Raw genomic sequence first — 24,649 nt, forward strand, 5'->3', positions numbered from 1 at the left:
GGGCTCCAGGGAGGCCAGGGTGTTTTTTTTGACATCTGTTTTATTTTTCAAATAGGCAAAAAATTGGTATCCTATGCCATGAAAACCCATGCTTGTTTTGATATCAAAATAATGTTATTTTCCCAAATTATTAGGTGAGATTGTGAGTTCAGGAGGATGTGCTTTCCATGGCTGGGAGTTCCCTTTATCCAACCAGCTGGAGATGCACACTCAAGTTTAAAAAACAGGTAACCAGAACACGAAGTCCATAAAGGGCAAAACTGCACCTCTCTCTCCCGATCCTGGCTTTACCTCACGCACACATGCCCTGTGTGTTGATTGGAGAAAGAACTTTATTCTTGCTCAAATGAATTACATGTTCACACAACCATCCTAAAGAGTCTGAAAATCATTTATTTTTCAGTAGGCATAAGTTTCTTTTGTAATCAAACTATTTGCTCAATGAAGCTATGTTTTAGAGGTCGTACAAGCCCTCCAACACAGTTCATGTTCCCAGGTCTAATCTGTGGAGTCCCTAGGAGGTTCTGTTGCATTTCCATTTCAGAAATTTACATATGTTGGAAACAGAGCCAGGCCACATTTTTAAATCACTGCATTTGTCCTGGAGCCTTCCCACCTTCATATTTGTTACCCTTCTCTTGCTTCTCAGATTTTAAGAGCCCTGATGTTAATCTGGGATGGCCTGGATACAGCTCACCCAACCCCCTCTACACCCTGGATGTGCCAAAGCTAAACATTTCGTTTCCAGGGGAACTCCCACCTGCCTACAGCAGCTCCCTCAGAAGGGGAGAGGCTGGGGGCCACCCTGGTTTCCATCCACATGTGATTTTATGACAATTATTTTATCTCCACTCCTCCACTCTTCATTTCTGGAGCAAGGAAACTGCTCTAACAAATGCACATTGTTGGCAAAAGAGGTCATATATGTCATGGCGTTTCAGGATCCCATGCAAGCTCTGGGGTTGGAATGGCCCTTTCCAGTTGTCCTCCACTGAGGCTTTTGTGTCCTCACATCAGCAGTCATTAAATGTAGGCTTTCCCCAGGAAGGGGATGTGCCCTTGAGCTGCCATCCGCCCAGGGCAATAGGAAGCGGGTCAACTTCCAGCTGTCAGCACCAACACATCCAGCAGGGAGATGAGTGTCTCAGACCTGGCTGGAGGTGTAGGAGTGGGATCCAGACAGCATTCCGACAGTGTCCACTATGGTACATATGTGCCTGGCCCCACAATAAACAGAGGCCATCAGATGACTAAAGCACTCTGCCTAAATTAATAAGGTACAAATGGCATATAGCCTGTTTAAGAATAGATGATGCCACTTCACTAAAACCTTGGATTTGAGGTACTTTAGGGAATGGGGGAAATTTAAAAATGTGGAGCAATCCAAGAGAGATGAATTTGGGGGAAAATGGTAATTTGAGGTAGGTGGGGAGTCACACCTCACTCTTACTCAGCCAAGGGCATTTCATAACAGCAGGGGCCATTGGGGAGGGGAGACAGCCCCCTAACACCAAGCCTGAGCCCATGGTTCACAAACCAATGGGTTTAGCCTACATTCCTTGAGGGAGTTCCTGGTGCTTTCTTCTTCAAGAAGAAAAAAACATGTTCAAAAGACACTAGGAAGAAACAAACTTCCACTCAGGACAAAAAGCAAGGAAGTAAACATAAAGTAAAGATCTTCTTATCTCTGACAAAGGAAGACCTTGATATTACAAGAGGAAAGGCCAGAAAAGGCCTGTGAATCCTGTTAGTGCAGGGACAGCATTTCAAGAAGAATTAGCTTCAATAAGAACCACAGTTCTCTCATGGTTATGGGAAAACTCTGGGCCAACTATCCATATCCTTCTCAGCTTTCTCAAACTGGAGAATTTACAGCTGCCACTTGACACCTTTGTCACTCACACCCTGTCTCCCCATGAGTGTCACTTCCATGTTTTGAACCTAGCCCAGGGCAGTGCCTCAGAACCACGAAAGAAAGTGGCAAACAAACAGAAACTCAGGAAAACAGTTTAAAGCTGTTTTCTTTTCAAGACACAATTTAATACAGCTTGATTTATAAATATTTCCATTTGCAAATCATCTACTGCATGTCTAACATATATTCTGTAAAAGAAACAAAAATCAAAATGTATTACTATCTTAAAATATGGAAAAATAATGTAATGAGAATAATGGTCACTGATTAACCACCTCCTGTTGTTAAGCATTTTTCATGGTTAGGCCACTTACTCCTTATTATGAGCCCACAGAGGCACACTGAGGTTAGGTCTCAGTCAGTGGTAGAGCCTGGACTCCAACCTGAGACTTTAGAGCTAATAAAAGCCTATCCTCGTCAATATTATGCTTTTCTGTAGCCAGGGCATTTTCTGAGTTTAAGGTGCATGTGCACTTTGGACCTATAGATACTGCACCTTAAGAGTGTGCTAACTCCACAATGAAAGACACACATCCCTGCCATGAGTAGTAGCTCTAATCAAGTGTGATCATACATTTCTCCCACATTCCCGTCAGCTTAAATATTAGAGACACAAAGAAAAGCTCTAACGGCACAATGAGAACAGAGAGCCAATGATGAATTAAATCCCCATTCCCTCTGTGATGAAAGGCAAAGTGAGTACAGCCTTAAATGATAGAAGGACATCAAGCCTAAAGTGGTATTAAACCGCCATTAAATCTCACCCCAAGGCTATTCGTCCAATTAAAGCTCTGCTGTACGCCAAACTCCAGCCAATTCCACCGCTCCTCTTCCAGAGTTACCTACACCCCAGTTTAAAGAGAAACTAAGATGAAAGTGCCAGATTCGTTCTGCCCAAATCAGTTGGCTGACATTGCAAACACATGTCCCGCACATGCAAAGACCAGTTCCGCGCAAAACGACCTGGGTTGTATTTTGTGAAATGTAATTACAGAAGAGACATTAAACTAAGCAGAGTCTTGTCTCAACCAGAGGTGTTATTACAAAAACTGAAACGGACGGCACCTCTGACGCGGCACCTCTGACGCGGCACCTCTGACGCTGCCAACAGGTGAGAGGGAGCAAACCTCTCACCCGTCGTTAAGAAGCAATATTCCAAATTCTGAGTATTTCCCAGTGGGACGGATATTAATTCAGTTATCCACTTTGCTAACATCTCAATACTTAGAAACCCTGTCAAAACTCATTTTCTCAACATACTCGTTTGTAACGTCTACACTTCTGTAGCTGTGTTCAGCATCTGTTACTGCCTTGTTACAACCCTATAACCTTTAAGCTCTTGGCTGTTGCTGAGAAATGCCGCATAATGTTAAGGGCATTTTGGTTTTTATTGTTATTATTATTAACTTTCACGTACTTTTAAATTAGTTTCACATGATCTTAGAACATAATATATACAGCATAATCTTATTAAAAAGTAGGTGAATATAAAGAATTTTTTAAAAGATTGGTGCAGTTTCTAAAATATACATTTTAAGATCTGAAGAAGTGCCCACGTAAAATTTTTAAAAATAAACAAGACCTAAAAGCCCCAAGAATTGATGTATTTATTCTCTTGGTCTTAATAAAAACAAAGTTTCACAGCTAAAAAGGATCTTAAAAACCTGAACTTTAAAAGTCAAGGACATAAAGGTCCTGCAGCAACAAACTAACCCTCAGATTTTCTTGGAACTTGTTTAAAAATGACATGCAGTACATATTTGGAATATGCATAAGCTTATAAACAATAAAAATCAAATCAAATAAAGCAGTCTAAATCTTAACAGTTGCTACCAAGGCGAGGCTAATAAAAATGAAAAGGATTTTTCTTTTAATTGATTTCTGAGACCTTAAAGAGGATAAATTTTTCTTTCTTTCTCTTACCTCCCCCTCACTCCTCCCTTATTTACCCTCCCTGCAGGATATTTGACATTTATATCTTTATCACAAGCCTGCGATCTAAGGGGAAAGCAACTCTGAGACCTAAAACGCAACACTGCCATAGCCAATGTAAAAAAAGTTTCCTTTTTCAAGGTGCGTGGCAATCAAATAATGTTAACAACAGTACTCATAAGAGTACAAACTATGTTTAGTCTTTAAGAAGATTCAGTCTTTCTTACATGGTACCAGAAGCTTGAAGGTTATGCCTGCCCTGCTGCTTTACATGTCTAGAGAGCAGTGTTATTTAGCAATGTTAAAAGTCCAGTTCAACTCCCATCTCCTTGAACAATGCAATTATTCTGAGCAATGTTTATGATTCATCGCTACCTCTCCCAAAGCTGATCTTCTTCAGCGCAAGTGGCTGAGTCAATCGCCATCTCCCCAGTGGTCCCTGTCCCCAGTTCTCTGTGCAGATGGTTCCACTTAACCAGGAGGCTGTGATCACCTGTGTGAGGGTAGGGAAACAGAACGTTCTTGTTTTAAAAGACATAAAATTTAGGGCAGCAAACTGAGACTGAGAAAGCAGCATTCTCCCTTTTCAGCTGTTTCCAGAGGGGCCAAAGTGGCACAGTGTAAAAATGTACAGGAAGGACATTTTAGACGTGGATTTAAATATGTTTTCATTTGTCATGTTAAGATGTCCACAGAAGTGAGTGAGGCCAGTCAGTCACCAGTCAGTCCTGTCTGCATCCCTGAAAACAGTTGCAGAACAAGAAGCACCGCATTACAACTTGCCTCACCTAGAAAAGAGAGTCTCAAACTTTCATGCACATTAGAATCACCTGGGCAGCTCTTTAAAATCTGGGTGTCCAGGCTGCATCCTGACAAATTCAATCAGAATCTCTGGCAGTGGGACCTAGGCATCAGGACAGTCTAAGCTCCCATCCCCACCCCAATCCTCCCATGATTTCAAAGTGCAGCCACCTGGAGAATCAGTGTCTTCAAGAACTTTTTGCATATGCAGAACTGGCTGAAATGCTCTGTATCCAAAGGCATAAAAACTGCACATTGATTTTAGATGGCTGTGCAGTCAGCTTACTGCAGCACTGGGGATGAACACTCAGTCCATGGTGGTGATTTGGGTCTTTTCCTGCATACAATCTGCAGACCCTGTCTAATATTTTCCATACTGAGCAATGAGATCACAAACTCCAAAACACTAAATCAAAACCGGAGGCATTACGGGTCTTCAATAAAACTCCATAGCTCATACACAAGGGGGAGAAGGGAGAAAATTAAAACCATCACAGAGCTGCAGACATATTTTATATATATACGTATAGGTAGCAGGCATTGGGGTATTCCAGAAATTAAAGAGAAAAAGATATCAAGCAATAATTAGTTAAAAGTGACTAACTAGACTGGCAGTAAAAAGTTACTCATCAGTAAAACTTCCATTTGTGCCTGAAAGAAAACTCATCATAAAAGACACTTGATTTTTGACAAAGAAAATAATTTAAGTGGCATTGCAGGAGAAATGACATAGGGCTATGCATATGAAAAATTAAAGTAATGTGAAGGAGCTCCTTCTTTGAAAAGAATATGTAATTTTAGTGGGTTTCAGGACTTCTGAGCTTACACTAAATAAACAAACCCACAATCCTGGAACAAAGCCTTTATTCCTACATTGCAATGTTTCTAAATAATATACTGGATACAAAAAGTAAAGTCATTAACATCTAATTATGAATGATAATTTTAAGCATGCAAGAAATGGGTAATGGAACAGGGGGGCAGTATTCTTGCTTCACTGTCCATTCGCCAGAAGTGAAGTTTGAAACAGTTCACCAGTAGGTTTCAGTGTTCTTTTGTGCCCAACATATTAAAACGATCATTCTGCAAACCTCCAAATTACCCTGTTTCCAGCACTTGAATTATGTTTTTTGTGCTGAAGATTGGAGAGGACTGATCTTTAATAAGAAATCAAACAAATATAGGTAAACCAGGACTGGCTGGTTTAATTTCAGAAAAAGGGTTCTACAGGTGTCCTTCAGTTTCCATGTCCTCGATCCATTCTCCAGGTTCTATGTCCGTGGAGGATCAGAAATTTCCAAAGCATTCAAGGGCAGCAAACTTTAAGCTGGTTCCAATTAGACTGGCTGGTGTGGATGTCTCATGTGTGTCAATATTTGCAGCAGAGAAAGTCTGATCTAGAGGGGCATCCTCTCACCCACTGCAGTCTTTGCAAGTCATTCTGTAGGCACTCACATTTGGTTCCCTTAGAAAATACCACTTCTATCCTGTGTATCCTGTGGCTACTCTTAGATTTCTCCTTTTCCAAGTCCCCAGACCTTGTGCAGGAGATATGCCCCATGGACATTTTCAAGTTTCCCAAATATTTCCATTTTAATATTGCTGTTTAGACTTTTAGCACTGTCACATAAACATTTTTGAGAGCTCATTGCAAAGGTGGAATTTTGACCAGTGCCCAGAGCCCTTTGCAGGCTTTCATTTTGACTGAATGAAATGAAATAGATCTAATTAGATAGTATAGGTCATTTTATATAAGGGGAAATTGAGACTTATTTGTCATGCCCATTGCCAGGGACAGGAGGGAGACATAAGAGCAATAAAGGGAACCTTGAATTTTGCACCCATGAGAATATACACTCAAGAATGACAGGACACTCCTCTTTCAGAAGACACAAAGAAACCATTGGTACAAATTACACTAGCTTCCTGTAAGTTTATTTTTATCATCCGAAATGCGACATTTAAAATGTTTCTACTCCAAAAGGAGTGTTATAAATGTAGTAATCAGATCTCTGCGTAGCAGGGTAGAAAGATCTTAGGTCTTCATTTGCAACGCTCAATTCCCTGTGTATTTCTAGTGGGGTTTTTCTCTGCAAATCTGTATTCTAATTTTTTCCTACGCCTCTGAACGAATTTGGGGGAACTGTTTGTTATTCACGCGGAAAATGTTCATCTATTCTTGCTTATCCATTTCACTTTAGGAAAATGATTTTTTTCTTTGCTTCTCTCCCGTTGCATTTCCAAGGACATTCTCCACTGTTAGCAGCCAGTATAGGAGGAATTGGCGCTCCACCGCACCACTGTCGACGTGACCGCTTTCGACAATAAACATTTACAGGTTAGCAAATAAAAGTCGAGGCTAGGCAAAGAACTTCGTTCGAGCTCACCCAGGTCACAAGCAGGCTGAGATGCCTAGGACGGTATTTCACGTTCTTGGAGGCTCTGTTTTAATGCTAATTGGCACCGTTATTAACACCTTCCATTTGGTGTCTGGGTAATGTGTGTGACCCGATCGGAGGTGCAGGTGCAGGGCGCAACGCCCCCACCTCCCTTCCCAGTGAGGCCACTTGGTGGGGAGGACGCACGGTCCCGGAGCTCACCCGCGGCCCGCAAAGGGGCCAGTTCAGCCTTCAATCCTCTTCCCTCCTCGTCATTTCCTCCCCGCCCCGCGCGGTCCCTCCCGGTGGGGTTTCGTTGCTTTGTCTCACATTCCGGTTTCCTTCGAGCTAGTTAGCTGTTCATGCATTCCTTGAGGGTTTGCGATGTGGGTCTGCTCTTCCTCCCATTCGTTTGCTTGCAGCTGGCCGCTTCTTATTCATTACTCTTAGTATGTGTGGAGCACGGGATGTCCTTTGCAAAACTGTGTGTGTGTAGAGGCGTACAATGTAAGTTGGTGCATACAAAATACGTTTGTAGCCGGCGCTACTTAAAAAAAAAATTAAAAGAAAACTGAGAGACTCGGTTTGTTTGACTTTCCAACCACACGACTCAAAATCGTAGCAAAAGCGTGGGTCTTGAGGTGAGTCAGGACACACGGTGGAACCCTGTGGGCTCCTCAGGCCTGAGGCGCCGGCGTCTGGGAGGACACAGGATCCTGACTCTGCTCACCCGGTGGGAGGCTGGAGGGTACCGGCGCGGGTCGTCAATGGGGCCCACGCTCGGCTCAAGGCCTTCAGGAGACGCTGCCTGTGTTTCCTGCCCTCGGCTTCTTCCAGGCGGCTGAACCGAGAAGCGCCCAGTCGGTGGCTGATCGATCCTCCCTGCGAAATCTGAGGGGACTTCCATTTGCTTGTTTAGATTTATCCTGAAGATCTCAAAACGCACGGGCCCCCGGAACACCCTGGGCTATTGCGACGAGCACGTTTCGTTTGCACCCAAATAACTCCCCGAAACAGTCCCACCAAAAATCAGAGTCGCAGGAGAGGTGAAGTGTGGGTTGTTGTCGCTCCAAGGAAGACCCTGTCACGGAAACTCTCGCAGCCTTAACATTTCGGTACTGGACTCAGGAGACAAACCGCCACGGAGTATTCACCCGCAACCCTTCCGGCGGCGGATAGCCCCAGACCCAGGAAGGCTCTCTTGCTTCCTCCTCTTTGCCTCACGTTTTTGGCACGGACCTCGCCTCTCTCCTTTCTCTGCCTTGGGACACTTGGGTCAGTTTCCTAGGCCACTCGGGGACCCTCGAATTTGTCCTCCGCCCCATCTGGGCCATCAGCACCAGTTGGACGCATCACGTCCAGGATCCCCGCGCCCGCCCTTCGCTCGGCTGCCCCCGCACCCCCGGGAACCGCTCTTCACTGTGTTCCACGCTGCGCCCAGGGTGCTCAAAACAACGGAGCCACAGCCAGCCAAGCACAGACATGGAACCCGCGAACTTTTTACCTCCGCGTTCTCAGCACTGGCCACGTCGCCGCTCCCTGGTCACGGAGCCGATAAAGCTGCATCCCGTGGAGGTGGAAGAGACGTTTCCTTTCTTCTGTAACCCCACTTTTGGGCCATTTCACCCCTAAGCCAGCCGGCCGCTGGAACCCGCGGAACCCGACCGCGGGCCGACAGGGGGCGACAAACTGTAAGCTTTTCCGGAGTCTGGCTGTGAGCAGGCTGCAGGCAAGCGCTGTGTGGCCCCGGCAGCGAGCAGCTAGCTGCTGGAAGGTGGGTCGTGGGAGGAAGGTAGGATATGAAGTGAGGGCCGGAGGGCTCCGTTACCCCAGAAAGCCCCGGGGCAAAGTCCTCCATCTACTCCAGTCCCAGAGGGACTTTGCCCAAGGGAATGGGGAAACGATGCAGTTCTGGACTGCACCTCCTTGCCAGCGACCCGCGCTCTACTGGCAGACAGAGGTCGAGTGATGTTCCCCTGACAGGGCATTTGGGGAAACCGGCTTTCACCACCGGCTTTATTTGTCTCTCCTCTGAGCATGCTTGTCGACTCCTCGCCTACAGGGGAAAGAAATGGCTTTAGGTACTTCACCTTATCCAGGGGATGCGTCGGGTTATGGACACTGAGGTTCCCAGGTCTAGGAATCAATCTTTTTGGTATCTGGGTACCGACTTGAAATTCAGGCAACGAAAGTCTAGATAAGGGGCAAACAGGGTTCAAAACACTTGGACAGAACTGAGCGGGCAGCATCGCACTGCTCGCAGCCTCGGAGCATCCCACAGTCGGTGTGTGCTCAGTCCTCTGCTCCACCTTTGAAAAACTGGTTCGGGTTTGCTCACCTTAATCCAAATCACCCTTTTACCCTGTCCTTTACCCCTTTAACCCGATCTGGCGCGGTCCTAGACTGGCCTAGACATCTCAACAATACCCCACCCCTTGTCAGTGCACAGACTGTCCTCTTCCTGGTTCCTCTGGCCTCCGTGAGGCTGCACTGTACTCTCCGTGATATAGGGAAGAGAGAGTCCTCACCTCATTTGAACTTGGGTTTTCTTTCCAGGGGTAATTTTTATTTGTGGCCCGGGCCCCAGCCTTGTTCAGCCCATGCCCTCCCTCCAGAGAGCCCAGGATTTATGGCTCAGACCCTCCTAATAGCCACATTTGGACAGGTTGATTCGGAGCCAGCTATACTTTCTGATCCTGCAAAGGAGGGAGAGGAGTCAGGGATTCGGTTGCCTTGCTTCCCAGGTTTCACTGATGGGGTCCTTTGTGCCTCCTGCAGCATCAGTGCGCAGCTCTCCACTAACTCCTAAGCGTTAGGCTGTCGTGAAGGAGGGTAGCAGGGAACTCTTCCCGCCTTCTGAGGAGAGCTGGGAGCACACGGGAATCCCAGGAACTGTGGCTCTTCCTAGGCTCCCACCTAGGTTCCCCTTTTTGCTCCTTTACATTCAGCCTAATGCCTTTGGCGCTTACTGGCCCCAAGGTCAGAACTCCTAGGTCCCGGCCTCCTCGTGTCAGTTCAGGGCAAAACTAGGGGCTTTCTCTCTCCACCTGCTCTCTCTCATGGACCCCACCGTGTGGCTCCCTCTGCGACTGGCACAGTTAGCGACACAGGCTGAGAAATCAAGAACTGGGCATTGATGAAAGACAGAAATAGAGGAAAAGAGTTGACGTTGTGCTAAAGCCAGAGTTTAGGGCTAAGCCAACTGCCGCTTAAATGGAGGGGAAAGGACCATTCAGTGCTTTAACAACGACCCTCTGGAAACCACAGGGGCTAGGGGAAAGGTGAGGCCAGGCCGCCCAGGCGTGGAAGGATTTGGGGTTCCCAGTCTGGATGAAAGGAACTGTCCTTCAGACCTAAAGTGGGAGCTCCACGTTTGACCTACTGCAGGCAGCCAGGACGCTTGGGGAGCCCAGGCTCCCTGCCATTGGGGTAGCAGGTCGGAATCGCATTCTGACCTGCGCCCTGTGTCACTTTAGAGAGGAATGAGTTCAGGTGGATGAGCCTATCGTCAGGGAGACAGAATCTAGAATGTGCCCTTCTCACATGAACGAAATCACACCATGGGGGAGGGCTGGCTATTGAACATTGTAAAGATTTCCTGAAAGCAGGATTGGGGTATGGGCCAAAAATAGGACACGGCAAACTCCTTGAGCCAGTCGCTCTGAGCCACACTGAATGCTCGCCACGACGTTCGCATGCCCGAAAATGGGGCTCTGGCACCACTTTTTCCGTGGCCTCTGCCCAGGAAAAGGGGCGGTAGAGGCAGCCACACACTGACCACCTAGCCATGATCAACTTTAATCCTCTAATATCTTAGCAGTAATGGCGGTGGATTTAGCAATAACACTAAAACCAAAACTAGTACTAGCACTGATGGTAGTAGTAATAAATATTCATCACTTTGAAATAACTACCCTATTTTTTTTATCAAAACCCGAGGTGTAAGGGGCTTCAAGGGATGCAGATGAGTGGGAAGTCCCAGGCCCCGCTGGGGTTAGGACTCGTGTGTGCGTCCGTGTGTGTGTGTGTGTGTGTGTGTGTGTGTGTGTGTGTGTAGAGGGGATGGGTTCCGGAGGAGGGCCAAAGAAAGAGGATAGGGGGAGGGGGTAGAGTTTCACTGCGGGGAGGGGGCACCGGGGTGCAGTGACGGGAACCAATGAGCTGCCAACTCGCGCGTCTTCGGCGTGACTGCCGAGATTGACGTGGAGTACACGTCAAATTGATCCCCGCGCGCTGCAGCCTCCCGGTCAGACGAATTTCTCTTAATCGGATGAAGTTCACCCTGGGCCTGGGGTCGCGGGCCTGGAGAGTGTCCTGGGAACCGGCGGCGGCGGCGGCGGCAGCGGGCCCGGAGGCCGGCTGCAGCGTGCTCGGCGGCGGCGCACAGCGCGTTTCCAGCCCGCCGCGGGGCCGCCGCGGCTCTCCGCTCGCGGGCGCCCTCCCTCTATGCCTCTCCCGCGGCTGCGGCGCCCGAGCTCTCCCGGACTGCGCCGGGCCCAGCCCCGGCCGCCCCGGCGCCAGGCAGCTGGCTGGTCCGTGCGCTATGGGTAAGGGGCGGGCGGCAAGCCGGGCGCGGGCGGGCTGACAAGGTGCGTTGCTTCCCGGCGCCTCCCTTTCCTCCGCCTGCTTTCCCTGAGAGACCTGGTTGTGGGTTCCCGACGAGCCGCGTTCGGCTCTCGTCCCTAGCTTTCACTGAGGGTTGAGGGTAGGGGCAGTTCGGCGCGTCAGGGGATGGGATGGCTCAAGTAGACGCCTCGAAAGGGCACAGAGGGCTGTAGGGCGCGGAGTCCTCCTCCGTCCCTACGCCTGTGCCTACTCCGAAAGCCAGACATAGGCTGTTGGCCCGCAGATTCTGGTACCGGTGGGTCAATATCCGAGGCGCGCCTGGGTGTCGCCTTTAGCCCTGTGCGGCCACCCTTGGCTAACCCGCCGGTATTTTCTCCCCTTCCTGCTCTCTGTGCTCGGGTGCGTCCGCAGAGCAGACGTATGGCGAGGTGAACCAACTGGGCGGCGTGTTCGTCAACGGCCGCCCCTTACCCAACGCCATCCGCCTGCGCATCGTGGAACTGGCGCAGCTGGGCATCCGACCCTGTGACATCAGCCGGCAGCTACGCGTATCCCACGGCTGCGTGAGCAAGATCCTGGCGCGCTACAACGAGACAGGCTCCATCCTGCCCGGAGCTATCGGAGGCAGCAAACCCCGTGTCACCACCCCGAACGTGGTCAAGCACATCCGGGACTACAAGCAGGGCGACCCTGGCATCTTTGCCTGGGAGATCCGCGACCGGCTGCTGGCCGACGGCGTCTGCGACAAGTACAACGTGCCCTCTGTGAGCTCCATCAGCCGCATTTTACGCAATAAAATTGGCAGCCTGACGCAGCCCGGGCCATACGAGGCGAGCAAGCAGCCGCCGCCACAGCCAGCGCTGCCCTACAACCACATCTACCAGTACCCCTACCCCAGCCCTGTGTCGCCCACGGGGGCCAAGATGGGCGGCCACCACGGGGTCCCGGGTACAGCAGGCCACGTCAGTATCCCCCGTTCATGGCCCTCGGCGCACTCGGTTAGCAACATCCTGGGCATCCGGACGTTTATGGAGCAAACAGGTCAGTCGTAGAGGCGTTCTGTAGCCTTCTTGGAAGGGGCAGAATCGGAGATTGGGGGGTGGGCATGAGGGTGAGGGCTCACACATCCTGTCCTCCTTGGACCGGTTTGGGCTCAGGGAAGGGCTGGGCTGGCCAGGGAGGCTGAGGGTCCCAGGCTTCTGTGGGAGTCCTCGGACATCTTGAACTTTTTATGACAAATGTGGAAAATATTTCCCAAATGGAAGAGCAATCGCCGACCACAAATTTGGAGGCCTGAAAATGCGCTTTTTCATTCTTGCAAAATGTATGCAAAACTATACCATCAGATCTAAGCCAAACAAATGGCAAAGTCAATTGTGCAACCCTTTCTTAAGGGTGTTTCGGGATCCCTCACCATTTCTCAAAGAGTTCTGTCCGTCCTAGGCCAAAAGGCTCTTTTGAGTTAAAGGCAAAGGGGCCGGCTGGCCAGTCTTGTCTAGTGGCCTAGATATCCGGCAGGCCCCGCGGCTTCGCAGGTTCTGGAGCTGGGATCTCCGGTGACAGCTCCCCAGGGCTGTGGTCATCCTGGGAAGAAAGCTCAAGAGGATTTGTCCTTTACCTGTAATTACAACTCAACAAACTGTTGGTTATCTCTCTCAGTAGGGGAGGGAGGGGGCGGAGGAGGGTGGGAGGTTTGGGCGGCCACCGAGTGGGGCTGGAAAGCAAGTGCTTGGGCCGAACCTAGTCCCTGCAACCAGGCAGGGGATGGCACTCTCTTATGTAAGCAGACTCAAGAGGAGGGTAAGAAGCAAAATTCACCGTAGCCCGAGGCGGGGAGGCAGAAAGAAACTGTGAAAGCTTAGCTCCAGTGGCAGTGGCTCGCCGCCGAAACCGCGCACACGCTGCTTCTCCTGGTGGTTCAAACCCAGTCTGGGCGATCAGCTGGGGCCAAAGCTTTCCCTAAAGCGACCTGTGCGCCGCTGGCTGGGAGATGACCTCACCAGATCTTCATTCAGATATGGAGCTTTCTCTCGGTTCCTTGCGTACACACGCCGGGGAGAAGCAGACATATGCCGGGGATGTGCACAGGTCGCTGGGTTGACGCCTCTTTTGGGAGATCCCGGATATCTTCCAAGGCCGTTCTGAGCAAAGCCGTCTCCTAGCCCTCCATACCATTGCTGAGACTTTGAGAAATCCTATAATTCGCACGAGCTTCCTTTGGATTTGAACTTGAATTTTTCTGGGTACCGCCTCTGGACAGCGGAAAGGTACTTTGTCCAGTTGCGCTCAGCCACTGTCCCACATTCCGCCTCTCTCCCGGAGACCTGTTTTGCGGGAAGCGGGTCGGAGGCTGGGAGGAGCGAGGAGAAACCTCTGCCCCGCAGGGAGTAAAAGCGAAACCCAGTGCCATGCTGCCCCTCCGCCTCTGGTCGCTCTCCGAGCGTTTGGCTACCTCAGGTGTTTTGAGGACTCTCGGCTTCTCCCTCAAATTCGAGCTAAGTGCTTGTAGGCACGTATGTAAAAGTCCTGGCGGGAGGGCCGCGCGTGTGACCAGCGCAGATTCTGATGCCCCGACTAATCAGTCCTGTGCCCTCGCAGGGGCCCTGGCCGGGAGCGAAGGCGCCGCCTACTCCACCAAGATGGAAGACTGGGCCAGCGTGAACCGCACCGCTTTCCCAGCCACTCCAGCGGTTAATGGGCTCGAGAAACCGGCCTTGGAGGCGGACATTAAATACACTCAGGTAACCGAGCGGCAGGGGAAGGCAGTGTCCTTAACTGGGGGAACGGAAGGGTTGGGAGGGGGAAGTGGTGTGGTGGGGGAAAGAGAAAGAGAAAACTCCCCCATGCCAGGGAAAGAGTGTGGAGTGTGGGGGTGTCTGGCAGCCCCTCCACCGAGCGTCTTCGGGTCATTTTTCGCTCCTTTTCTCAAGCTCACTAGTTTGGGGGAGGCTGGCTTTCAAGGGGATTGAGTTGCTTTTTGCCAAGAGACTTTTGCTACAAAAACTGGAACGTGTAAGTAAAATAGCTGGTTGAGGACTCCCTTTTTAAAAATCCCAGCTGGAATACCATGATCGCCCTCATCTCTTATTATTATTTATAGCAACTTGAGTGGAAAATCACATTGCCAGAGTCCTTTCTAGGAAAATTAAAGGTCAAGCATTGCGTGGGGATAACTGAGGGGACGGAAGGGGGAAAGGAGGACACCCCGCCTCATAACTACGTGTGCTGGAGAACACGGGTTGCCTGATGCTGATGGTCTATCCCATTCTCGATCTGCACAGTCGGCCTCTAGCCTCTCCTCAGTGGGCGGCTTCCTCCCGGCCTGCGCCTACCCCGCCTCTAACCAGCACGGAGTGTACAGCGCGCCAGCCAGCGGCTACCTCGCCCCCGGCCCGCCTTGGCCACCAGCGCAGGCTCCCCCACTGGCGCCCCCCGGGACAGGCGTCACCATGCACAGCGGGGAGCTCGCCGCCGCGATGACCTTCAAGCATCCCAGCAGAGAAGGTGAGAGTTGCGGGTGGGGAGGGGTCGGTTGAATGCAGACGGGGTTAGGAAGGGTGCATGGGAGGGGGTGTAAGCGTGGGAAACAGTACCGCGAGAGATATGGTACCTGGCATAAATCCTTTCTTCCTCTGGGTTAAAAATTAAGCCAGTTTTACCCTCATCTACCTCTAATTTATTTTTTTTTTTTTAAAGTTAAGCCAGTAGCTTCTTGGAGCAGTTTAATTTCTAACAGGTGTATGCCCTGTCCCTAGAAAGGCAGGCAGAGGTTGAGGAAGGCCCCAGGACTGTCCCCTCTGACTTATCTGAGAGAGAAGAAAGAAGGTCAAGTTTGGATCTGGTTCATGTGCCCTTGGCCAACTTATTGCTCCTCTCTGAGTCTCATTTCTCCATCTGTAGAAGGGTCTAGAAGCACCATCCAGGCTTGCCTTTCTGTGGCCTGAGGAGCGTTGCCTTCTGTAGTGGAACTGCCCTGGTACCTGAATCTGCACCTGGATCCTCCAGGCACTACCTACTTTTCTTTCAGGTTCCTAGTTTTTCGTTTTGTTTTAAACCACACCCTGATCTCCCTTTGGATTCATTTTTTAAAACACATTTTTTTTTGGGGGGGGGAAAGGAGAGAAGCATTCAGCCATGTGCCCCTAAGTCTAGATTCTTTTGAACTCTGTGTGGTTTGGGGGTCCTTCTTTCTGTGGGAAATGTGGCTGGGGGTTCTCCCTCCTCTGACAACAACTTCTCCTCCTCCTTCATAAATTGACTCCCTGATAAACCAAAGTACCAGATTTGAGGTATTTAACTGACGGTCAACAGTGTGAGGGCATTTTCTCACACGAACCTTCAAGTTCTGGTTTTTCCTGTAACTTGGGAAACGCTTTTTTGACTTTGAGTCCCCCTTTTCCTCAGAGGTGAAAGGAGTGGGTGGATTTGCTAATTTCAAACCTCCCTGAAATTAGGTTCTGATCACCAAAATTTGCAACTTCCACTACCCTGGGAAAGAAAGGAGTCACCTCAGGGGCTCTCAACCCCAGCAGTTAGGGAGACAGGGCACAAACCTGGGGGGCAGTTTGGGGCAAAAGGGTGTTCCAGATTATAAAAGAACCTTTACCAGTTGATCCACTTCATACCCTCCAAGGCAGAAATGGAGGGCAGATGGCTTTGGGCAGCGGACAGGCAAAAATCTTTTATTTCCAAGGAGACATGACAACACGACCTCTTGGGGGGAGAGGGAGAAAATTAAGAAGCCATCAATAAATCAAGTGGAGGAACAAAAATATTTTTTATTTTCACCTTTCCTAGAACATAAACATCATGGCATATAAATTACAAAAATTGAGAATAAGAACTTCTTTAAGCTTTAAACTTAATTTAAATAATAGGATAATAGGATAATTTATAGGAAAATCAAAGTAAAAGAGATTTTAAAATTGAGAATTAGATTTCCTTTAAACTTTACACTTAAGGATTGATAAGTGGTCTCAGGGTGAATGCTTTGCCTAACGTCTTGTCCTTGACTCAAATATGCCTGTTTTCTGAAAAACGGAAGTTACCTGTTGAATTGGAAATTGAAATGGAATTTAGTGCATTATGCAAATTGTTTAACTAAGCAGGTTCATTGAATTAGAAAAATGTATTCACAAATTTATACAAGATTTCCCCTAAGCTGATCCCAAGGAGAAGGAAGACTTAAAAAAGGACTTGCTGTCTGCAGAGCAATGCAGTCCTTTGTTAACAGAGCCACTTTGTTCTGGGGCATTTCAAGCTCTACATTAGAAACAAATTATGCCCTGTAGGCAACAATCCAAAGGTAAAACGCACAGTTCTGAATTCTAAGCTAATTCTAGTTAGTCGGATGGGGGGGAGTCATTGGTGGTTGATTTTCTTTAGAAGACAATTTTCTTTCAGAAATACAGAGCCATTGAATGGCACTTGCATTCATATCCCTTTTACCATTATATTCACTTCCTATTATGAAACATTCTACACTCAAAGTCTGTAGTAATAATTAGCTACATTAGTTATTAAATTAATAGCTTAATTTCCTGATTCTCTTTAAAGATACAGGTAAAGATCATTGAATAAATGAGGCCCATCATTAAAAATGATTTCTCAAACTGGCACACAAGTGTTTGTGGTTGAACAAGTAACATAAAAATAATGAGAATTACATACCCATTTGGGTTAAGAGTTTTTATTCTTCTCACTGGCAGAGAACCTGATTTCAAAGAACTTTCACACCCACAACTGGCCTTTGAAAAATTACAAAGCAAACTAATCTGAATCACTGCCTTTTTTCTACTCATTGCTTTAAAATTATATTCAAAGAAACTTATCCAATAAGACAACTACTATCACTAATTGTTGTTCAGTTCAGAGAATAGTAGGAATAACATTTATTGAATTATTTTTTTTCAGTAGGAAAAAAAATGTCTCTACCAAAAGAAATTTAATATCATGAATGCTCAGTAAAAACAAATATTTTCGATCATCTAGTTCATATATCCTCCAAACCAGGTGCAAATGAACGTTAGCTTTACCCTGAGGGAAGCCTAGTCAAATGTCAAGTTACACATCAGAATTTATTAATTTTATTTTGGTAAAGGGTAATGAGTCTGAGTTCCTTATTATGTAGGCAAGAAGGTATACTTTACATTTCCCACCTGTTGAAGGAAACTTTAATTCTTGGGAACCAAGAGAATAGAAAAGTTCCACTATATCTACATGTGGAAGGGCGCTGATATTCTGGGAATCTCCACACCCATTCAAATGTCTTTTCACAGCAAGCGTAGGATCATCTCTCCCCATCTCCACACACAGGTGACAGACCCCACCAGATGTTCCCTCAAGACAACTGGTATTTACAGTGTGTTTTCAGAAACCTTCAAAACCTCATGATTCTAAAATCGTTTCCAGCGGGGCTTTGGAAAGACTAAAGATTTGTAATCAAATCTATAAGATACTGCATATGCTCAGAGAAAATGTATTGTTTATATTTGTTACAGGTAACTCACATCTTCATTCCAATTATCTCTGATCGGGATTTGGTCTTGAAAAATCAATCCAAAAAGCAAACTTTGCCAGGAAGCACTAGGACGTAGGCCACCAACCCTGGTCTAATTTCACCCAGCCCTGGGAGAGAGCTGGTTCCCAAACCCCACCTTCGTGCGCCCCCCACTCCCATTGTCCCAGTGGCCCTAACTTAGCATTCCCAATATTTTAAACAATGCGTGTCTTCCTAAGATTAAAGTTCCAGCCCTCTCTGGGGCCCAAGCCTTCCAGAAGCCCACGACAGAGCCACTCACGTAGCCACGGGTCCTGTGGGTGGGAAAGGAGGGGTGGAGGGCTCTGTGTAGAGAGACTGGCATGGACAGAGCTAAAAAACGCAGCAGCAGGATTCGCCCTGCCGAAGGGGTGGAATCTATCTCTGGGCTCCGGGGTGTTTATTTTTCACACTTTTTCTTGCTCGTCTCTAAGGTAACTGGCCCTTGGCCTACAAACCTCCTCCTCCTCAGATGTTTTCTAAACAGGTCCTCTCCTTGAAGTGTGTGTACAAGGTGGAAAAGAAAACTTCGTTGGCCACTGTCCCAAGAACAGTGGCCACAACTGTGTTTAGGAAAGAGAGCCAAGAGGCGGGAGAGGGGGCATAGTAAAGCGGTCACTCTGTTCTGGAAAGGTCTTTAGACCCCTTCTGAACCTCTGCTTAACCAGATGTGCGTGCATGCGTGTGCGTGTGTGTATGAGCGTCTCTCGCACAGAAGTGTATGACTCAGCTTTGCGCAGCCACAGCAAGTTGCGCCTGGAGCTGGGGCGGGGGCAGCTTCAGGGGAAAAAAAAATTCCAGAGTTGCCCTTCATTCCCAAATGAGGGGCTCCAATCCCCGCCTTTAAAGAAAGACTTGTTGAGGGGTGGAGAAGAAAGCTGAACATAGGGCCTTTAGATATAAACAACCTCGTGCCTCCTAGTGCTGGAGAAGCTGAGCGGAGGGGGACTGGGAAAGGAAAAATAGAGGTTGGGCAATCCTGGCATCACTTTTCTGGCTTCCAGTAGCAAATTTGGACCCCTTCCTCAAACCCTAAATAATATAGCAACGCACAGAATGCCGCCTGATGGCAAGTCCCCTGTCACTTAATCCGGAGCCCCCTAGGCCTCAGGATGTGCTGTGCCCACGGTGGTGAGGGAATCTGAATTCCCCGGCCACGGAGGCATAACGAAGTTGGCCGCTCACTTAAAGCGCGGCCGCCTCCTTTGTCAGAGGAACCTAGGCCGCCCCGGGCCCTCCACAAGGAGCGTCTTTGGTGACCCGATCCCCACTCTATTACCCCTGTACCCCGCGACATCCCCGAGCCGCTTTGAGGGACAGCGGACCTGACGCGCTGGCAGCTCCTCGGGCTTGGTGTGCGGCCCTGGTCTGGGGAGGGTGTGTGGATCTCAGTTGCCTGCTCCCTTCCCCAGAGGTTTCGGATCTGAGAACGTCTCTGGCCCTAGGGTACACGGGTCGGCATCACCTACCTGCACTCAGCTGTCTTCTTTATTAAGTGGGCTCGAGGCAAAGGAAATTGCCCCGGGTCAGCAATCTGGGAGCATCTGTCAAATGGCCTTGCCAGAACAACCACTTGCTAAGGCTGCCCTTGCGAGTGACTCCTTAGGGGAGGAGGAAGGATGGGCGCCGCGGGACGCGTGGAGCTCCTGGAAAGCCCGGCTCTCTGTTTCCTTTCTCCAAACCCCTGAGTGTCGAGCGCGCGCCGCAGCGTTCACCTCCGGATCCTCGCGCTGTCACCCCGGGTCTCTGGTTCTGAGCAGGCCCAGGCAGTGACCCGATGCCCCTGTGCTTCCTTCGCAGTGGCCGACCGGAAGCCGCCCAGCCCCGGCGGCAAGGCCTCTGACGGCCTCAGTAGTTTACGCGGACTGCCCATCCCGGCCTCGACCTCCTAGGGGTAGCGCGGCCCGGAGCCGGAGCCGGACCCGGAGCTGGGAGGAGGCGGTGGAGTGGCTGGCGGACCCCGGCGCGCAGCTCGGCCCTGCAGCCCAGGCGGCGCCGCAGGACCCGAAGACACGCAGAGGAGGTGCCGGGAGCCGGCCCGCTGGGACACGCCGGGTCCGCCCCAGGCCTCGCTCTGCCCTGTAGCCCCGGGGCCACTGTTCAGTTGTTGACCAGTATTTCAGGCTTTCCTGAGCTTTGGCTTTAGACTGTTGTACCCTCGTCGCGATCTTTGCTCCGACGTGGCCTCCCTCTCCTTGCCTTTTCCTACTTCTCCCAGAATTGTTCTGTACCCTCCGTCCCTCCCTCCCTTTCTTTTTCCTATCTCCCTCTTTCCCGCTATCCCCGAGTCCCTTCTTTTTTCCCTTCCTTCTTACCCTACCTTCTTTTCCTTCCTTCTTTCCCCTTCCTTCCCTTTGTGTCCCCTCTACCTCCTCTGCTTTCCTCTCTCCTTCCCTTTCTGACCGGTCTACTGTGCTCCCTTTTCCGTGGTCCAACGCGTCCACCACCTTCTCTTTCGTGCCTTTTACAGTCAATGATTCTGTTTCTCCTCGTTCCTACTGCTTCTCTGACCACCATCCCCTTTCAAGAGAGTCCTAGACTGGTCTCTGTGACAGTCCACACTCCGGCAGCTGGGACTCTTTAGCCTCCACACCCTCGGAGTTTCTGGCCTAATAGAGGGGTCGCGAATCTAGGAAGAAGACAGAGAGGCCACAGCCTTTATTTTATATTTTTATAATGAACCAGAACAAAACCCCTGCGAATTATCCTCTCACCCCTCTTCCCAGGATATTGTCCAGAAATCTGTATTTTGTCAGTGCCCAGTGGCTGGGCTTCTCTTTGCTTCCTCTGAGATGATGTCACCTGAAGAAGATTGGGGTAGGAGGAGGGGGTACTGGGGCCATTGGTGTTTTCTCTAGTTAGAAAACCACGAGTCCTGGATGTGCCCCTTCCCACCCCTCCACACCTAACCTAAGGGAATCTGGCACATGGTAAATGCATAAACATTGTTTCTGGGGTGGGGGTGGGGGTGGGTCAGCACACTTGTTAATTTAAACCACAGACTGCTTCCGGGTACAAAGGTGCAATCTGGCTTCTGGTTTGCAAGGGGTGGGCATCTAGAGTGGGACACAAGAGCTGTTAACTGCTCCCAAATTTTGGCGCACTGGTGGCGGGACCCGGGACACAAAACTGCAATTTTTGTAGCCATAAAAGATGTCACTGGTGAGAGTCTGACATCACCTGTTAAACGTGACTGCCTTTGAATAAAGGAAATCATCTGAAGAATGCTGTGTAAGGATGAGGAAGTCTGTGTCCAGTCTGGAGTGTGATGTAGACAATCCTCACCTACTCAAGCCCTGAGTTTCCAGCATAAACGCTATTAAGATGAAATTATTTTATTTGATTACTCAGTAGCACTTGCAGCCCAGATTGGGCAGGAGATGGAAGAGAAAGTGAAATGGGAGGAGCATTTTGAGGGAATTGTCTCAGGAAACTCCAGGTCAGCCTTGGGAAACTGAGGTAGAGAGGCACTATGCAGAAAGCATCCTAAAAGGAAGTTAATTCTTAGAGGAATAAAGTGGCCAAAAGGCAGTGAGCAACAAAGGATGACTTTTTCAGAACATTTCTAACATTTGAAATCTTAAGAAAATTATCCCAGGCTACCAAATAATTTAGGGGTTTCTAACTCCAAAGGGGTTTCTGGCTAGTTGCTTTGTTTCTCTTTCCTGTATTTGGCTTTCTAAAACTGACAGAAGAAACTTTTGAATTAAAGGTTTTGCTTGTAAATGGAGCTGCGTGTTTGGATGTGTGGAGGAAATCAGTAGAGAAATTATTTTTGTTGCATCTTGCGACCATATCTGCTGAAGGTATTAATCATAAAATAATATCTGCTTTTGCTTTTTAATATAGAAAGTTTTCTTCCCAGGTTTTCAAAGTCACTTGCCTTTTTAAAAAGTTCAGGTTTGTAGATAGGCATATTGAGGGCTAGCCATTTGGTTTATTTTCTCAGGACTGTATAATAGCAAGCTATGAATTACAGAGCTTCAGCACAGAAACTGAATGATACCATCTCTTCAGAGAGCCAGGATTGGGGCTTGAAGTGTGAGCCTGGAATCCTCAGCCTTCGGTGCCAGCATTTCCTACAGAGAAGCTGGTCATAAAGATAATAGGAATAAAGTATGAAAAAGAAGTATACTGTCAAGTTCCCCATCCTCTCAACCTATCCTTCTGTGCTTAGATGAGCTTTACATGCTCAGTCACCCACAAGATTTTCACACGTCCATCCTTGCTGCTTGGAGGACTGGCTTGCTGGGCCAGAAAGAAGGCATCTCAGTCCTTTGGGAAGAAATGAGAAGAATCTATATAACCAGCCTCTCTTCCTGAGTTGCCACAATTCCCATTTCCCTGCCACTTCCCATTTCTATGTTTGGGCTGCCCAGGGTAAAGGGTGAGAAGAGCTGGGAAAAGCAACCCAGGAAGGATGGAAGGTGCCTATGTTGTAAGTGCCCCTTGCAAAGTGAGGAGCTTTCTAAATATATCCCTGTGGTTCCCCATGACTTGTGGCTGGAGGTGGGTCTTTTTGAGTTCCTTTGCTCCGGGGTGAGCATTCACAGAGGAGGGCAGCATCCAGTCACAGTGTCAGCATTCTTTGACATTTCATGTGGGATATGCTGGGAGATCCTTTTTCTTTTAAGGCTGAGGGCCATGGGAAGTCCCAGTGAGCTTGGGTTAAATCCCTGCTCCACTGACATACGATGGAGGCCTGTGACCTCTCTGAGCCTGCGTGTTTCTGTGAAATGCACCCTTCAATGTGGTGACGCCCACGGTGATCTGGCCTGGAGGAAGACTAGCTCTGGAGTTGCTTCACCGCTGTGGAGGTGATTTTGCTGTTAACAAAGGGTAGGAGAGTCATTTCTATGCTTGATGGGGTCCTGGAATTTAAACATTTTTCAAAAGAGCCCATTGGAATCTTAGTTCTCCGTGCATATGGATCTGTGGAGGTCCTGGGGACATGTGATAAAATACATGGTACCATGTTTGGTATGTTTGGTAGAATAGTTTGAGAATCACTCCCCAAAGGCAATTTGTTTCTGCTGTAGCACTTGCCTTTTATTTATTTATTTTTTGAATTTAAGATTAGGTTTTTTTAAATATAGAGAAACACTTAAAAAATAAAAGACATATAATCACTCAAATAACCTTTTGGTTTTTTGAAAGAATCAAAATGGTATATATATATATATATATATATATATATATATATATATATATATTTAGAAAATTCCAGCAGTATGGAAACATTGACATGAAAAGTGAAAGTTTCTTCCTATCCTCATCTATGTCCTTAAAGGTGAACATTGTAACAGTCTTTTATGAATCCTCCCAGGAAGAAAAAATGCAGACAGCAGAATATTTCTGCTTTTATATATATGCTATTTAAAAGTTCACAGTAAAGAGTTGTGCTAAATACACACAGATATGGTCTGGAGATCTGATCTTTGCATACTAGCAGCTTCAAATTCACTGTATTGACTTCATTCTATTGAATGGATGCATTATCAACAAGGGTATATTAAAAATACAGTATTTGTAAAGATGGCCAGCTTCATGCTTCAAATGACTAAAGACAGGATTTTGTTGCATTCATTATTTGAGGAAGCGCTTAGGCTGGATTGTTAGAATTTCTCTGGGAAAGGTGGCTGCTTTTCGGCAAGGAAGAAGGGAAGCAAAACCAAAGGGAAGGAGACAAAGGGACAAGAGACACAGAGAACTGTCCTTCCTGAACACAGCAAGACTTGTTCTGCAGGTCACTGAAGTGGGTTCAAAGCTGCTAGGGGCTGGGGAATGCTGTTTTCCTTTCCTTTGAAGGGAGTTAACCTCTAGGTCAGGAAAGAGAAATGGAGGCAAAGGGGTGGGGAAGAACTGTGAAGAAATATTGAATAAGATATAAAAACCAATACTGGCACAAGCATTCTTTTTACCTATCCCAAGTTTACTTGAAATCCATGTGGAATTAACCTCCTGATGCATGAACCCTGCTCATTGATAAGTGTGTTTCCCTGTTTGTTTCTTGACTCCTGTTAAAGAAGATGGGATTGATTTAGTTGAACAGTGGTCTGGGTTAAAGCACTCTGTAGGTTTCCGGGTATCAGCCTCCCTAGCTAGAATTACATTGGCCTAGGTTTCTTTTCAAAAGAAACTCTACCAGATCCATGTTATGCTGGATAATATGAATTTAGAGTCTTGCCAAAATGTGCCTGAGGAGCACATGAAAGGATTGTGCATCCAGACAGGCTATGTAATGGGAAACATTCGATTCTGTTCTTTTAATGGGTGGGAATTATGCACAAAATGGTATTTGGTCTTCACCTTGACCTCGCCATCTGAACTATAGCTTTACTCACTGAAGAAATGTCTTGTGGCTGAGATATTTCTGGCCAAACTATTGAATCTCAACTAAAAAAAATTCTGTTATTAGATTCTTTTATTTTTTTAAATGGAAAAGCAAGGAAGAATCACACTGTCTTCTTTTTCAAGGCATTAAAATGAAAACCACACATTTAGTCATAATCCAACTTG

The 24,649-nt window shown here is 48.0% G+C and overlaps 1 protein-coding gene across 1 annotated transcript; it reads left to right on the forward strand.

Annotated features, from left to right (window-relative positions):
• The first annotated feature begins 11,296 nt into the window (after nucleotides 1–11,296).
• PAX1 (paired box 1) lies at nucleotides 11,297–20,156 on the forward strand. The gene is made up of 5 exons (XM_019717476.2): nucleotides 11,297–11,573; nucleotides 12,004–12,633; nucleotides 14,191–14,333; nucleotides 14,874–15,096; nucleotides 19,931–20,156. The coding sequence occupies exons 1-5, from the start codon at nucleotides 11,297–11,299 to the stop codon at nucleotides 20,020–20,022; spliced, it is 1,365 nt and encodes a 454-aa protein (XP_019573035.1). The 3' UTR covers nucleotides 20,023–20,156.
• Nucleotides 20,157–24,649: the final 4,493 nt, after the last annotated feature.

Source organism: Rhinolophus sinicus, linkage group LG13 (assembly GCF_036562045.2).
Source record: "Rhinolophus sinicus isolate RSC01 linkage group LG13, ASM3656204v1, whole genome shotgun sequence".
NCBI classification, from domain to species: domain Eukaryota; kingdom Metazoa; phylum Chordata; class Mammalia; order Chiroptera; family Rhinolophidae; genus Rhinolophus; species Rhinolophus sinicus.

Excerpts from the sequence above, each read along its gene's own strand:
- PAX1 (XM_019717476.2), top strand. The coding sequence starts at position 11,297 with ATGAAGTTCACCCTGGGCCTGGGGTCGCGGGCCTGGAGAGTGTCCTGG. Across the intron at positions 12,634-14,190 it reads GACGTTTATGGAGCAAACAG|GGGCCCTGGCCGGGAGCGAA; the intron begins GTCAGTCGTAGA and ends GTGCCCTCGCAG. Across the intron at positions 15,097-19,930 it reads CAAGCATCCCAGCAGAGAAG|TGGCCGACCGGAAGCCGCCC; the intron begins GTGAGAGTTGCG and ends CTTCCTTCGCAG.